This window comes from Macaca mulatta, chromosome 14 (genome assembly GCF_049350105.2).
Source record: "Macaca mulatta isolate MMU2019108-1 chromosome 14, T2T-MMU8v2.0, whole genome shotgun sequence".
Classification (NCBI taxonomy): domain Eukaryota; kingdom Metazoa; phylum Chordata; class Mammalia; order Primates; family Cercopithecidae; genus Macaca; species Macaca mulatta.
The window spans coordinates 75,660,999-75,677,657 of NC_133419.1; the positions used below are offsets into that span (position 1 = coordinate 75,660,999).

At 53.0% G+C, this 16,659-nt stretch overlaps 1 protein-coding gene across 20 annotated transcripts in view; it reads right to left on the reverse strand.

Moving 5' to 3' along the window:
• The window catches only part of ARRB1 (arrestin beta 1), a 96,128-nt gene that overhangs the window by 10,604 nt on the left and 68,865 nt on the right, over positions 1-16,659 (reverse strand). For 8 of the 20 annotated variants that reach the window (XR_013404159.1, XR_013404160.1, XM_015115214.3 and 5 more), the window contains 9 exons: positions 14,494-14,538; positions 13,516-13,712; positions 12,215-12,274; positions 11,009-11,076; positions 8,557-8,692; positions 7,309-7,393; positions 6,785-6,857; positions 3,739-3,876; positions 2,564-2,647 (listed from right to left, as the gene is read on the reverse strand). Coding sequence is in view for 15 of the 20 variants with exons in the window: in XM_015115214.3 (XP_014970700.1) it covers positions 2,564-2,647; positions 3,739-3,876; positions 6,785-6,857; positions 7,309-7,393; positions 8,557-8,692; positions 11,009-11,076; positions 12,215-12,274; positions 13,516-13,712; positions 14,494-14,538 (886 nt within the window). In the remaining 5 variants the exon portion in view is untranslated. Of the gene's footprint in view, positions 1-1,359; positions 1,384-2,546; positions 2,648-3,738; positions 3,877-6,784; positions 6,858-7,308; positions 7,394-8,556; positions 8,693-11,008; positions 11,077-12,214; positions 12,275-13,515; positions 13,744-14,353; positions 14,539-16,659 lie in introns of all 20 variants that reach the window. The other 12 variants (XR_003722698.2, XR_013404158.1, XM_015115212.3 and 9 more) reach the window with 6 other exon arrangements.

Here is a 16,659-nt window from a genome sequence, read left to right on the forward strand (position 1 = left end):
GCTGAGTTAAACTGTGAAGCTTGACCAGGCACAGTGGCTCAAGCCTGTAATCCCAGCACTTTGGGAGGCCAAAGTGGGCGGATCCCTTGAGCTCAGGAGTTCGAGACCAGCCTGGGCAACATGGTGAGACGCTGCCCCCACCACCCATCTCTACTAAAAATACAAAAATTAGGCCGGGCACGGTGGCTCACGCCTGTAATCCCAGCACTTTGGGAGGCTGAGGAGAGTGGATCATGAAGTCAGGAATTCAAGACCAGCCTGGCCAAGATGGTGAAATACTGTCTCTAATAAAAATGCAAAAATTAGCCGGGGTTGGTGGCAGGTGCCTGTAATTCCAGCTACTTGGGAGGCTGAGGGAGAGAACTGCTTGAACCTGGGAGGCAGAGGTTGCAGTGAGCCAAGATGGCGCCACTGCACTCCAGCCTGGCCGACAGAGCGAGACTCTTGTCTCAAATAGAATTAAAAAATCAAAAAAAAATGTGAAGCTTGTGCCTGCCAGAATCATTACTTCCCCTCAGTGGGAACCTGGGGGTTTTACAAGGCTGTCAGAGCTATTTGGCCTTTTTTTCTTCTCTTTTTTTTTTTTTTTTTCCTTTTGCTTTGGGGATTGCTTCAGAATGGAGCTAGTGGAAGACTGGGTTTGCCAACAGTTTAGTGGAAGAATCTGGATCTTAACCTTCTACTGGGCCAGGAATGATAAGGTCAGGGTCCACATCTGATTCCTCTCTGGGACTCTGGCACTCAGCACTAGCCTGGACACAAGCCCGGGGTGAGGAAATCTTTGCTGAATTATATGGAACTGAATTGAATTGAACGAATTTCACCTGTCAAATTAGTCTAAGATTTCTTAGGATGAGCCACACTGCCATCTTGTGACAGGAGGAGGCCAAACTGCTGTGTTTGGGGTACATGCATTTTTGGAATATAAGTGCATCCAGCTGGCTGCAAGGAGACCTTGTTTACAAAATAGGATCTCCTAAGGACCTCTCCTTAGCAACACTCGGCCAGCAGTTCATCCTCACTAGTGTAGAAGTTTGAAAGTCATGAAGTCTGCATTTCTCCAAAAGCTCCTATAATTCAGGTGATCAGTAATTCAAACTGCTCTCTTGGGGGCCACTCCCTGTATCAATGTAATCAGGCTTTGCTCTCTGTAAAGGTCCCTGTCACTCGGGTGGGATGGAAGAGCAAGGTAAGGTTTGTTAAAGAGAAATTGTGTCTCCCAGCTCACACCTGAACCTGGCAATCTGAAATGACCACTAAGATTCCTTCCAACCCAGTGCCCTGTGATTCTGGTCAGTCAACCCAATGGGCTCCAGGCCCTCCAGGAAGGTGGGTGAACGGTGGAAGGGAGGAATTTACCTGGATGCAAGATCTCCCAACAGGCTGGGTGGGTCAGAGGAGGCAGGAGAAGTGGTTGGGAGAGAGTTCAGAGAGGAGAGAGGAAGAAAACAAAAAGCACATTCATTCACCACTTCTGCTATCCCCCAGATAGAGAAGACCCATGGGACACACTCCCACCCACCCCCCTGCACAGCCCTGACTGCTCTTTCAGGGATACACTGAAATGGCATTAGCCCTGCCCCAAGGGACTGGGATCCAGACCCAGCTCAGCAAACCCCCTGAGCCCCAGGATCCTCATCTGTAAAGGCAGTGTAAAAATTAACCCCAGTGCTGCCTGCCCCAAGGGAGGCTGGGCTATCTAAAGGCAGAGGGAAGGACTCCGGAGTTGCCAAGAATGTTTGAGGGACTGCAGATCCTGAAAGGTCACCAGACACAGGATTTGGGATTTGTAATTTTGAGATGTTTTATTATATAAGGTCAGGATTACACACTGCCACTGCCAAGAGGCATTCTTCTAATAATCAAGGAGACCCAATGTCTAATGAGATTTAGCTTTTCAATCTTTTCATATAAATTTATGAATTAAGTTACAAAAAAGAAACGTAGTTGTTTTTTCTTCTTCTCCCCAAGCTTCCACCAAACTATGCTCCAGGGCAGGGAAGTCTGGTCCACTGCTATGACCCCAGCCCATGACCTGAGTTAGGGAGGAGATTTCAGGCAATGTTTGGGGCACTGTTTGGGCCTCTGTTTCACCATCTGTAAAAAGGCAAAGCTGACTAGCTAGTAAATCCGCAATCCAGCTCTGGGTTCTGAGCCCTTTTAGCTGTTTCCTCGGAAAATTAGCTTGGGCATGCATGGGGGTGGGTGCCATGCCCACAGTGTGATGAGGAGATTGCACCCCTGGGCACCCCACAGCATAGACTCTGAGGACGCCGTCCCCTGGGCATGGCCAATCCTCAGTGTGAGCCCAGACCCAGGATAGAGGAGGAGAAGGAGGAGAGAAAGAGATGGCCGGGGGTAAGAGAGGGGCTGAGGGCCAAGGAAGGAAGAGAGGAAAAGCGGGCAGGGGAGGAGAAAGAGGAACAGAAGGGACAGGAGGTTCCTCCTCCAAGGTGGATGCAGCTAAAATGGCTGCAAACAGGCAGAATGGGGCAGGGGCCTGTGAGCATCTGCAACGCTCCCCTCTGCACACCAGGGTCTTGGGCTTGGCTAGAGCACTCACCCGCCCCGAGACACCACCAGCTTTACTTTCACTTTGTAGGAAACAATGATCCCCAGGATCTCACGGTTGGCGCCTTCCCTCAACCTGCAAAGTGACACAGGGGAGCCGGTTCAGGGGCCTTGCCAGGTGGGCGAGACACCTCAGGGGTGGGTGTGCTGGGGGGCAGTGGCCATCCATCCCCCATTTGGCTGGCCACTCAGCTACCATGTCCAGTAAAGTGCAGTGGAGGTGAGGAAGGTGAGCAGTGCCCTTAGGTAGCAGGGACCCAGAGCCCCGGTTCCAAGTCTGGCTGTGAGACTCGCTCGCTGTGTAGCCCTGTTGAGCCCCTCTCCCTGCCCAGGTCAGCATGCCCGCAGTGATGGCCGGGCTCCTTCTCCCCTCAGATGGATTCTGCTTCTCTCAGCAACCCATGGGCAGAAACGGCCACACACAGCGTTCACAGAGGGCCAGGCAGCTTGGATGGGGTGGGGGCCGTCAGAGAAGGACTTCTCCACAGAAGTGGTGCCTCAGCTGGGTCTTGAAGGTGGATAGGGTGTGAGCCAGTGTGGAGACAGGGCAAAAAGCTTCAGGTAAGTGGGAGGCTGTGCAGGGGCTGCTGAGGAGAGCTGAGAGAGTCTGTGCTGGAGTGGCAGCTGCTCTAGACTCAGGCCAAAGCCCCACTGAAGGACCACACTCGCAAGAGGGCAAGATGGCATCCCCATAGCCAGGGCTCTGCTGGAGCAGAGTAGCCTAGAGGCATCCATGATGACCGTGCAGCAGAAGTGACAAGATGCCCTGGGACCCCTGACTTGGAGGGGTACCTCATGTTGGGTCTAACCCAGCTCACCACCCTGGTCTCTCCTCAGGGACACCCCATCTGACTGAAGGCATTATGTCAGAAGCTGCCACCTCTTGCAGGAAGCCTTCCCAGGTTGCCCTCCCCCAGGCATGGTAGCAGAGCCCAGCACTGCCTGAGCGAGCTGGCCTACTGGTCCATCTTATTCTCAGTCACCCCTGGGTAGGAATGGGAGCAAGGAGGCAGCTTCCCTGACAAGTCAAGCACCTGAGGACAGGCCCTGACAAGGCTGTGGAGAGGGTAGCCTGAGCTTTGTCTTTGAACTGGGGGGACCAAGGAGGGTGTGGCCCCATCAGGCAAGGTGCACTAGGAGCCCAGGACTAGGAGGGCAGGTCCTCACAGGGTGCTAGAGGCCAAGTTCGTGTCTTCATGCTTGAGCTTCCCGTCCAAGGCGAGGCCTCGCTTCTCTCGGTTATTGGCTAGGAAGGGGGTCAGTGTGTAGACCTTGCAGAACGTCGAGCTGGGTGCCACAGTGTCACTGGGAAGAAGGGAAGCAGCTGTGGAGATGGCCCTCCCCAGAGCCAACCCCACCCCTGATCTCCAGCCCAGCAGAATATCTAGTCTGGGCCTGCTCCAAGTCTCCCTCTCCCAACCTCTGTTCCCCAGATGCACGGACCACTTGGGCCAGCCCAGCTCAGGCAAGGAGAACCACTGCCACTCAAAAGAGGCACATCTATCTACATTCTATGCACAAACAGCACTGAATCTGGGATATTCTAAAAGATTGTCCAAGTCAAGCAGCACAGTGCTGAAAAGCGTATTCATTTAAAAAATTACAGCTGGCCGGGGACGGTGGCTCACGCCTGTAATCCCAGGACTTTGGGAGGCTGAGGTGGGTGGATCACCTGAGGTCAGGAGTTTGAGACCAGCATGGCCAACATGATGAAATCCCATCTCTACTAAAAATACAAAAAATTAGCCGGGTGTGGTGGCGGGCATCTGTAGTCCCAGCTACTTGGAAGACTGAGGCAGGAGAATGGCATGAACCCGGGAGGCGAAGCTTGCAGTGAGCCAAGACTCCATATCAAAAATAATAATAATAATAAATTACAGCCACAGCCGGCACAGTTGCTTATGCCTGTAATCCCAGCAACTTGAGAGGCTGACAGGAGGATTGCTTGAGGCCAGGAGTTTGAGACCAGCCTGGACAACATAGCAAGACCCCATCTCTACAAAAAATTTTAAATATTAGCCCGATATGGTGGCAGACACCTATAGTCCTAGCTACTTGGGAGGCTGAGGCAGGACGATCACTTGAGCCCAGGAGTTCGAGGCTAGCTGTAGTGAGCCATGATCATACCACTGCACTCCAGCCTGAGCAACAGAGTGAAACTCTGTCTCTAAACATTTAATTTAATTTAATTTTTTTATTTTATTTAATTTTTATTTTATTTTTTGAGACAGAGTCTCGCTCTGTCGCCCACGCTACAGTACAGTGGTGTGATCCTGGCTCACTGGAACCTCCACCTCCCAGGTTCAAGCAATTCTCCTACTTCAGCCTCTCAAGTAGTTGGCATTACGGGCGCACACCACCATGCCCAACTAATTTTTGTATTTTTAGTAGAGATGGGGTTTCGCCATGTTGGCCAGGATGGTCTCAAACTCCTGACCTCAAGTGATCCGCCTTCTTCAGCCTCCCAAAGCGCTGGGATTATAGGCATAAGCACCAGCCCTGTCTCTAAACAAATTTTAAAAAGAAAAAATTATAGCTACACACAAACCATAAATGAAGCTATTTGGGCAGCCATATACCCATCATATAGGCTCAACAATTAAAACGTTACTTGCTTGATCACATCCATCATACATAGGGCGTTTTGACTGTCCAATTTTTACTTGCTTTTGTTCTATCCTCCACCCTTTCCAATGAGAGAGCTGTCATGCAGCAGATAGTGAACAAGCCTTGGAGTCGGACGAGCTGTGTTCCAACCCCAGCTTTGCTGCTTGCTAGCTTGCAAGTCACATCTCTGAGCCACTTCCTCCTCTACACACTGGGGCAGCAGCAACCCCAGCCCCACAGTGCTTCCTGAGAAGTAAACAAGTCTGTGAATGCAAATGCCTCCCCAGCCATCCCTGCTGGTATTCGTTATGCAGACGCTGGCACCATCTGCAGTGGTTGCGATTTTCTACTCTTTAGGGATTATACGTTACTCTGGTCCTAGATCATTTCACTTTACCATCAGGAATCTATGCCTCATAGCTCTGATTTTTTTGAAAAAATCAACAGTGGATATGAAAAATATCCAATAACCAGAGAATGCTTGATCTAATCATAGCATGTTCACCTATAGGACATTAAAAACTATTTCAAAGGCCATGTAGTAACATTTAAAAAATGTTTTAAGTTGGCCGGGCGCGGTGGCTCAAGCCTGTAATCCCAGCACTTTGGGAGGCCGAGACGGGCGGATCACGAGATCAGGAGATCGAGACCATCCTGGCTAACACGGTGAAACCCCGTCTCTACTAAAAATACGAAAAAAAAACTAGCCGGGCGAGGTGGCGGGCGCCTGTAGTCCCAGCTACTCGGGAGGCTGAGGCAGGAGAATGGCGGGAACCCGGGAGGCGGAGCTTGCAGTGAGCTGAAATCCGGCCACTGCACTCCAGCCTGGGTGACAGAGTGAGACTCCGTCTCAAAAAAAAAAAAAAAAAAAGTTTTAAGTTGCAAGAAATACTGATTGGAATTATATATAAACAAATACACATATACATGTAAAATTATATCGGGTGTAATTGCTCCAAGAAATTACTTGCAGGGCCAGGGGGGGACAAAAAATGTGTGTGTCTTTGAATGGGAGCATTTACTTCCTTTAGGCAAGTAAAGATGTTTCACTTGAGATCTCTCCTCTTGCCTCAGCTGCCAACAAGCTTGGGACAAAGTTCAGTCCATGCTCAACCATAGTAGTTCTCCTCAAACCTGGATTGTGTGTGTGTAATTATGCTCTACACTCCCCCACACAACCTCTTTCACCCAATGAGCTGGATTACCCCTTTATCAAACAAGAGCTGTGTACCTAGTGCCTTACCCACTTTGCCCTGGCTACCAGAAAGTTCAAGAACAAAGTATTTCCCTTCAACCTAGGTTTCTTGTACAACGTAATTATCTTCTCTCCACAACCCCAATCCCCTTACATTCATTAGCTCTTGTTTTGTCGTTCTAGTTTTAGTGGGTCTCTTCCTTGACTGTAGCATGCATTTTCTTGTAGATAAATCAGGTGGATGGTTTCTAAAAGGCTCTTCGGGATCATCTACTCTGAATGGCAAGGAAGTCTGAGGCCCAGCCCTCTGCCAGGTGGAGAAGAGCCACCTGGACCTGTAACGGGACACCTAGAGCTTCTCTTTTTCCCACCGAATCCCACACGCCCAAGGCCAGACTTGTGCCCACTTACTCAGCCTCTTCCATGGCAACAGGGCACTTGTACTGAGCTGTGTTGAAAAGGCAGATGTCTGCATACTGGCGCACTAAGGAGGGAGAGGAATCGAGGTGGAGTGAGTCAGGAATGCAGCTCCCATGGAGTCTCACAGGCGTCCCGGGTTGGGGATATTCAGCCCCAGGCAATGGCCAGAGGCCACCAGTGGGGACTTCTGCATGAGACCACCCCTGTCTTCCATCCAAAGGGTAGCCCCAAACACATCCCTTTCCTTCCATAACCAAAGCCTTCCCCTCAAGGACAGCTTTGCCCAGAACCCAAGAAACTGAAGAGGTGGCTTAAAGAGCAAGCTCATTACCTGGCCAATAAGCAGCCTGCCTTACCCGACTCAAAAGCTTTGCCCTGTGGCTCAGAGCAGGCCCCAGGCTTCAGTGGCTATTTTTTATACAAGGCTGTTAACAAGGGGAGATCCTTCGGCCACTCCCAGCCCTTGGGAAGACTGCCTCTTGCTGTCCCCTAAGCTGACCCTCTGCCTGGGGTACCTGAGATCTTGATCTTCTTCACCGTCTTGTTGGTGTTGTTGGTGACGTGGACGTTGACACTGATGGGTTCTCCATGGTAATAGATCTGGGGGGCATAAGAAGGGATGGGGTTGGCTGGGAGGACAGCAAGGTCCTAGGGAAAGGGGAGGGAGAAAAGCCCCCACGCGATCTTCTGGGGTTCCCCAGACCTTGGGCAGACCTTCAGAAGGGTCTGCTGCTCCCTTCTGAAGTCCATCACATCCCTCAGGTTCATGCCCCCTCTGCCACTCCTTTAGGCCCAAGAGATTTCTCTGAATCCCCCAAGGCATTGTGACATTTGCCCCAAGTTCATCAGCCACTTCCCACTGCTGCTAAGGTGGCATGAAAGCCACCAAGCACATTAGCCTTCAGTTCCCTGGTGGGACCCTTGAAAGATAATGGAATTGGAAGGTGATAGTCCTGGGCTCCAGCCCTGGCTTGGCCACCAGTAATCGTGACAACAATAACAACAATAACACTGACGATGATGAAAGCAGTGTGACCGTGGGTAGGTTAAGCCTCAGAGTCTCCCTCTGTGCAATGAAGGGGTTGGACTAGGTGATATCTGAAGTCCCTGCCAGCTCTAAATTCTGTCCATGGAAGGATCTGGAAGAAGCAGGGAAAGGTGAGGAGGGGCTGACCAGCTCACTGAGGGAGCCAGCTCTGAATCCCCACAAAAAGGCCTCAACCTGCATCTTGCCCCAAGGCACTTCCCTTCAGCCATGCCCCAAGAGAGGGGGGGTGCCCACACGTTGAGGAGGGGCTAGCTCGAGCTCACAGCAGGCATCAGTCATCTGGGTTTGATTCAGAGCTTGAGGGGAGGCCCTTCCTTCAGCAGGGCTTGTCGCCCCGATGCTCAGGGTTTGGCAGGGAGGTCACAGCCCCCCACCGTACCCCCTCTGCAATGCTGGTTGACCTTCAGCACTCGGCCTGAAGCAGGCAGCTGGTGGAGGTGTGGGGGAGATGTCCAGGACCTTCGGGAGGGTCTGCTCCTCCCTTCTGAAGTCCATCACATCCCTCAAGTTCACGCCCCCTCTGCCATTCCTTTAGGCCCAAGAGACTTCTCCAAATCCCCCAGGAGAGGTCTCAGATTCCCTGAGCCCTGTGGTCCTTGGGCTGGGGGTAGAAGCTCCTACCTGAGGCATCCCTGCAGGCCAGGAGAGAGCTGGGATCTGAGGCCCAGGTCCTAGTGGAGCAGCCCCCACCCCCTGCCCAGTTCAAGCCTCCTACCTCCTTATCCAGGGAGGCCTCTAGGTGCAAGGGCTTGTCCGACATGAGGAACTGCCTGGTGGTCTCGGCTGTGGGCTGGGGGCCAGGCCTCTCTGGGGCATATTGAACCTTCCGGATGACCAGACGCACAGAATTCCTAATGGGGATGGATGGAGTGAAAGAGGACCAGGGTCACCTGCCTTCATCCCCTCTCCTTGCAAGCCTCACATCATTCTCCTGCTCAAGAGACTGGCATGGCTCTTCAACGCCTTAGAATCCAGCCAAACTGCAGAGATCAGCATAGGGGTCTGTCACTATCTGGCTCCATTCCATCCTCCCCTGTTCTATCCCAGAAGTGCCCCGTGGCCGCACTTCATTTGGGTCCTGGTACCCAGCAGGAGGCTGAAACAGGGACTACATTTTCACCTCCTGCTTCCCTATGTCACCAAATAGGTAACAATGTCACTTCCCGCCTCCCTATGTCACCTTACACAAATAGTGTCCCTCTGTCATCTCTTTTGGTGACACAGGACACTGTGTAAGCTCTTTAAGGACAGAAATTTGTGTCTAAGGTGTTCACAACTGTACTCTCAGCACCTATAACTGTGCGTGCCATATAATAAACACATGCCAGATATCTATTATGTAAAACTACGCAGAGGGGACAGGGGTCCCAAGAAGAAATGGGGTTTGGGGAGGCGTCGGGGTTCAGGGAGGAGGTGTGGATTCAGTCAGGGGGATGCAAGCCAGTGAAGGGGACAAGCCCAGGGAGGGGAGAAGGGCCATGGATGAGACTGGCTCCACGAAGGTTACAGGGGATCAGGGAGCAAATGAGGATCTGGTGAGGGAGGGAGACTCAGTGAGGCCGTCTCTGAGGCATGCTGGGAATGCTGCATCTCCATTGCTCAGATAAGCTGCTTCCATTGCCTGGAATGGAGGAGCCAGGGTCAAACTCCCAGCTCTCCTCTTGCTAACTATGTGGCCTTGGGTACATTAACCTCTCTGCCTCCATTCCCTCATCTGTAAAGGGTGATGATAGAAGGACCTATCTCTTTTTTTGCTTTTTAAATTTTATTTATTTATTTATTTTGAGGTGGAGTCTCACTCTGTTGCCCGAGCTGGAGTGCAGTGGCGCGATCTCAGCTCACTACAACCTCTGCCTTCCAGGTTCAAGCAATTCTCCTGCCTCAGTCTTCCGAGCAACTGGGATTACAGGCATGTGCCACCACACCTGCCTAATTTTTGTATTTTCAGTAGAGATGGGGTTTCACCATGTTGGCCAGGCTGGTCTGGAACTCCTGGCCTCAAGTGATCTGCCCGCCTCGGCCTCCCAAAGCTCTGGGATTACAGGCGTGAGCCACCGCGCCTAGCCAGGACCTAATTCTTAGAGCTGCTATGAGGATTAAATTAGTTCGTACAGCCCAGCACTGTGAATGGTGCCTGACACCTAATCAGCCCTTGATAAATGATAGTTTCTATATCATTATTATTAGTAACTCCTTGGTGTGGATTTTAAATGTCCCATTGGTGGTAGGGTGAGAGGGGTGGCTCTCAATGTCACCTCCTCTTTCTTGTGCTTGCTAAGCCTCCTCCCACATCCCACAGCACCCTTCCTTTTCCCTTGTCTCAGGTCTTAAGAGGAAAAGGGAGACAGAGAAGCAAGGGAGAAAAGTCCCATCTCCCCACACACAGGCAGGGCTGCAGATGCAAATGTATGCAATACACCCTATAGCCACCAGGTGGCAAACTCAGCCCATGCCCTAAAAAGGCTGCTGTGCCCTCAGCCAACCTCCTCTGGGAACAGTGCCTCTGGATGCAGGAACATCAGCGTTGAGGGCCCACCAGCTCTTCCAGGAGGCAGGCAGAGCACAGCCTGACCCAGGAGGGGCAGGCCTGAGACATCCGGGCCAGCTGTTTCTGGCTGCCAGCCTGGGCTCTCTGTCTGCCCAGGCTGTGCTTCTCCAGAGAATGCTTCCCCTCTCGGATGTGGGCCGAGCTCCCTGTCACTCTGCCCTGGATGGGTTCACTATCTCCACTTCCTCCTCACTTAGAAGCTGCCATTGACACACACTCAACCCCTGCTGAACTCCTCCCAAGAGGAAAACTGGAAAATGGGGATGGTCAGGAAACAGCCTGCTCACGGTTTAACACAATCTGAATTTAGGATTTTTCCAAAACAAATTAAAAAGACATGCAGTCTGGAGGGGATGAAATGAGAGGCAGGGAGATGAGGGAGGAAGCTTCCACAACGGTGCGAAGGAGAAGATGCGGCAGCCTGAACCTGGGCAGTCAAAGCCACCTCCCCCAGGAAGCCCTCCGTGACCTCCCAGCTTCCAGAGTGTCCTTCCAAGGCTGGAATGTGCGCCCCTCCTCACACACTTCCAGGTATTGTTACTTATCTCCTCTTGGACTTTGCCCATCCTGTCTCCCTCCCTCACCCAGCAGGCAGCCCACACCCTGGCATCCTACTCACCGCTTGTGGATCTTCTCCTCCAAATTCTCCGCACAGAAGGCTTTGACTTCATAGTCCACACCGCAAGCCTGTGGGGAAGGGGTCACTGACCACAGGGCCTTGGAGAAGCAGGGTCCCCAGTACACAGCCAGCCTACCTCTCATTTTACAAGCGAGGACACTGAGCCGGGCGCGGTGGCTCACGCCTGTAATCCCAGCACTTTGGGAGGCCGAGGCGGGCGGATCACAAGGTCAGGAGATCGAGACCACGGTGAAACCCCGTCTCTACTAAAAATACAAAAAATTAGCCGGGCGCGGTTGTGGGCGCCTGTAGTCCCAGCTACTCGGGAGGCTGAGGCAGGAGAATGGCGTGAACCCGGGAGGCGGAGCTTGCAGTGAGCTGAGATCCGGCCACTGCACTCCAGCCTGGGCGACAGAGCGAGACTCCGTCTCAAAAAAAAAAAAAAAAAAAAAAACAAAAAAAAAAAAAAACAAGCGAGGACACTGGACAGGAACACCAAGCTCCCACAGCCCAGCCCTCCTCGGTCTGGAAGAAGCAGGGGAACGCCCTTGTGCTCAGCCCCAGTGCTGTGCTGCCTCCTCCATCTGACATGGGACATCCCAAATCATCCAAACAGGGCTCTGCTCTTTGGACTCCTGCCTCAGTCTGGGTGGCCATCCTCATCTAGGCAGCTGCCCAGAAATAGCAACAGGTACCTGAGCGGACTGGGGGCACCCACTACTACTGTGTGCAGACCTGGCCCTGGGTGGCTTCTCCGGTATCCCTCTAATAAGACAAGGAGGCACGTGCTGTCATCTCCATCTTGCAGATGAGGAAGCTGGGCTCAAAGGTCTGCAGCTAGTGGTGTCACTTCTATCCAAGCCTCAGTTTCCCCATCTGTGACATGGGGATGATCACACCTTGATTCAAGGTTGCCAGGGGTTACGTGAGGCCAGGTGTAGGTCCTCAGAACACTTTGGTCCTGTTGCAACCAACGCCACTCAGGAGGGCCTCTGGATCCATCACTTAATGGGAGAGTGAGGCTGACCCCATACCTGCTGCCCTGTCTAAAGAGAGACTGGTTGTCCAAGGTGGGACCAGCTTAGCCTAACACTGTTCAACAGGGAGAGTGGTTCTGTGTGTCCAGCACCTCCCAGGGAGAAAGCCAGGGACCTGGGGACCTGAGAGTCCTGGAGCCAGAGAGATGGTCCCCTTGGGGTAACCTACCTTCCCTGTGTCTTCGGGCCCCGGCTGCAGTGTCACAGAGCATGGAAGGTTTGGAGGGATCTGTCAAGAAGACAGAACGAGCCATCTATCACATCCACCACTGTCCTGTCTCATGTCTTGCAGCCCAGACACGCCCATACACCTATCAGACCAAGGGCCCCAGGGGACAGGCCATGTCTACCCCATCAGACCATGCCAACCCATGCCCCGCAAGTGTCTGAGTTTTCTTTATCTAAAGAGTTTGGCCTAGCCCAGTTCTCACAGCAATGGTTTAAATAGATCTTTCTATGATGTCTACTGTAGTTGGCAGAATAATGGTCCCCCAAAGATGTCCACACCCTGATCCCCCAAACCTGGGACCTTAACGACAAAAGTGACTTTGCAGATCCAATTAAGGCCTTGAGATGGGGACAGTATCCTGGATGATTTTGGTGGGCCTGATATCATTATAAGAGTCCTTAGAAGTAGAAGCAGGAGGCAGAAATGTACGAGCCAGAGTGATGGGATGTGCAAAAGACTCAACAGCCACTGCTGGCTTTGACGATGAAGGAAGGCACCAGGATCCAAGGAAAGCGAAACTGGAAAAGGTGGACGCTCCCTGAGGGCCTCCAGAGGAGCCAGCCCTGCCATGCCTCCATTGAGGCACAGTGAGACCCGTTTTGGGACTTCTGACCTCCAGAGCTGTAGGCTCATACATCTGTGTTGTTTTAATTGCTGCCAAGTTTGTGGCAATTTGTTTCAGCAGCCATAGGGAGCTAACATGTCTATGTGGAAAAGGTGACTCCATAACCCTCTCCACTCTCTAAGTCTCCCAGAAAGGGAGGGACCACACTGAATCTCAGAATCAGAGAGCCTAAGAAACTTGAGATTTTGAAATCCAGCATCTTAGTCTCTGATTTGAAAGGTGGTGGAGCAGACAGATCACCTACTTGCCATCCCTCTCTTGCGAGCTGGGTTAAACCAGGCAAGTGGGGAGCTGATCTGAGCTGGAGACACCTTGCAGTGACTCACAGGCCACAAAGGGCTCCTGCTTTCTCTGAAGCCCCTTGGCGCCCCCTTTCTCCCACCAATGACCTGGCCTCGGTCTGAGTGGCCCAAAGGTACAGGTGACAAACCCCAGCAGGGGCTAGAGAAGAGACACTTACCAGGTAACATAGGTGTCAGTGCCCCAGGTCCCAGCATACACTGGGAAACTGGGTGGCAGGGAGCAGATGACCCACACCGACCCCTTATGCCCACCCCAGAGGGCTTCCTAGAGGTGGTATTTCTGGAATGGGGCTCCAGGGGTGGCAGTTCCTGACCTCAAAGGTGAAAGGGTAGGCGTGCTCGCCCAACTTCTTGATGAGGCGCTCCTGCAGCCGCGTCAGGGGCTTCTTGTCCTCGGGGGCTGGTGGGAAGGACTGCACGTTGGCCACAAACAAGTCCTTGCGAAAGGTCAGGCCCAGGACATCCAGGTCCTCCCGGCCATAGCGGAAGGCGCAGGTCAGCGTCACATAGACTGTGGGGAGCAAGGAGCACTGAGGAGGGGCCTGGGAGAGCAGCAGGTGAGCCCCCCAGAGTGCCAACAGCAGCCATGGGACAAGCCCCGCTGGAGGCCCCAGGCCTGTCCCAAGCTCTTTGGGGATGGCTGTACTGTCTCCACCAGGAGGGGCTGGTATTGAGTACCTGGAAGGATGCCATGGCCTGGCCCCTGGGAGGAGGAGGGGGCTGCCTGCTGAGCAAGCCCTGTCCTTCTTCCCCCTCCCACCTCTCTCCATGGCATGTGTGGAGGGGTATGGAAATGGTCTGACAGGCTTGGCGGGGGCTGGAGTAGTCTGGCAGGCCTGGGGTGGGGGTAGGAGGACTGAGGAAGGAGCAGGGAGTTGTAGGGGCAGGGCAAGTGCTGGGTGGTATCTGGAAGGCAAGGATCTTGTCACAGCTCAGTCGCCCATTGGTGCACATTGGTGCACATTGTCTTCCTGCACATTGGTGCACATTGATACTGCCCCGGTATCAACGTTCTGTTCTGTTAAAGAAGACCCTAATCCTGCCCTGCTGGCATCCCCAGCCTTGCCATAGTCATGACATATTGATGTGAAAGTGCTCAGGGCATAGGGAAACCTTCTCCCAAAGTAGGCTTGGGGCAGGGCCGTCCCAGGCTGGAGGAGGCAAGGGCATCTGTGGGGGTATTTGTTGAGGCTTTCAGGGGAACCAGTGGGGACGGACAGGGAGATCCTATGCTAGAGGTCCAGGGGGAAGAGGAGGCCCTTGACAGGCTGGGGATGGGGACCACAGCCTACCTCTCCTCTCTTTGAGATACTCAGGATCCACCAGGACCACACCATCTGGGGAAAGGACAGAGAGTGAGCAGCCTCTCCCAACTTGGCCTCCCAAACCTCTGCGCCCCCAAACACCAGCCCAAGCCCAGATTCAACCATATGTCCATCTAAAATCATCCTGAGAAAAATGGAAAGGCCGGCACCTAGAGGGTGGCACTGCCGACCTCCACCATGCTCTACCTTTCCCTCATCCCAGGCCAGCCTAACAGACCCAGCTGGTGACTTTAAGCAGGTTAGTTAACACTTCTGTTTCTTCATATGTTAGTAAGAATAGTAACACAGGTCCAAAACTCCTAGAACCAGGTATACTTTGGAATTTAGAAATTGTGAAGCATAGAGAGGCAAAATGGGCCGGGCATGGGGGCTTATGCCTATAATCCCAACACTTTGGGAGGCTGAGGCGGGTGGATCACTTGAGGCCAAGAGTTCAAGACCAGCCTGGCCAATATGGTGAAACCTCATCTCTACTATAAATACAAAAATTAGCCGGGCATGGTGGTGGACACCTGTAGTCCCAGCTACTTGGGAGACTGAAGCAAGAGAATCACTTGAACCTGGGAGGCGGAGGCTGCAGTGAGCTGAGATCATGCCACTGCACTCCAGCCCGGGCAACACAGCGAGACTCTGTCTCAAAATAAAATAAAATAGGCAAAATGGTACACGTTCCATATATTCTGTAATGACCTCTGCAAGATCTGCACCCTATTACTAAAGCCATTGATACCTCCGTAGGAAAACACAAATATTCTCACCAAGAGGCTAAATATAGCCTCACATCAGTTGGGGTCAGGTTTGCCAATGAATGAATTCTGCATTAAACTTGGAAGCAATGCTAGGTTTTCAGAGCTTCTTGGGCTTGCCACATGTGAATCAGGGGTTGTGATCTGCAGTGCCTCCCTCATGGGTCTCCCGTGAGGACTGAATGGGTATACGCATGAATGTGCACATGCGTACAGCACTTAGACAGTGCCGAGCACTCGAGAGCACTCTGCAGGTTGTGGAAGGTGCCTCAGTGCCCTGGCCCTCGGGAGCAGAGTCCAGCTGAACACAAAGGACATCTCTACTCAGCACCTCAGGAGGCCAGAAACACTGGTTCAGGGTCACCCCCTTGGCTGACATCCCCTGTCTATCTCTGGCCAAACCTTTCTTTCCTCTCTCTCCCCCTACCCTCTAACCCATTGTCATTCCATTGCCAGTGGAAGAGGAGGGCCAGGATGGATCACCAATGTCCCGTTGGTGAGGACAGTGGGCTCGGACTTGTGTGCAGGTTTGGTGGGGAACCGGTAAGCATAGGGAGGGTATCATCAGATCAAGCCAAATGGCAGGGTCACTATGGGAGAAGGGTCACAGTAAGTCCCTGAGCAGCTCCGCACAGTGCCCCAGAGTGTTCGGGGATCCCAGGGCTCACAAGGGGCCTGATACAGAGGGGGTGCTCTGTGAACACCTGCTGAACAGCTCTCAGGGTGCCTGCGTGTGTTGGGGGCTAGATTCCTACCCCTCTCCTCTCCCAGTCTCTGGGCTGCCTCTGCTGCTGTCCTTAGTAGGCCAATGGGTACGGATAACCCTGGCCTCAGAGGGCCACCAGAAATGACAACATGAAGCAGCCACAGGTGAGCACCGGGATGCCTGCTCCCAGCCTCTGAGGGGCCAGCACAGGGAGAAGATGCCAATGGCAGAGGGACACTGAGCTTCAGAAGACACCAAACAGCATCCTAGGCAGGGTTGGAGGGGAGAAGTGGGGGTGTTTGCTCCAGGCCATGAAGGGCTCTGCTGACTGTCCCCTGGCCCCTGGCGCCCAGTGTCCCCAGGTCTTCCTCCTGGTGAGCTGAAGTCCGCAGCTGGGCTCGCTCCCTTGGCTCAGGGACCACACAAATCACTCCTGCCCTGGCCCCAGGACAGCCCGCAGGGACGCTGATGGGAGAGGCCACACTAGGCCTCACTTTGATTTACTCGTCTTTTTTTTTTAAGACAGAGTCTTGCTCTGTCACCCAGGCTGGAGTGCGGTGGCATGATCTCTGCTCACTGCAACTCTGCCTCCCGGGTTCAAAGGATTCTCACGCCTCAGCCACCCCAGTAGCAGGGACTACAGTTGTGCACCACCATGCTCTGCTTTTTTTTTTTTAATTA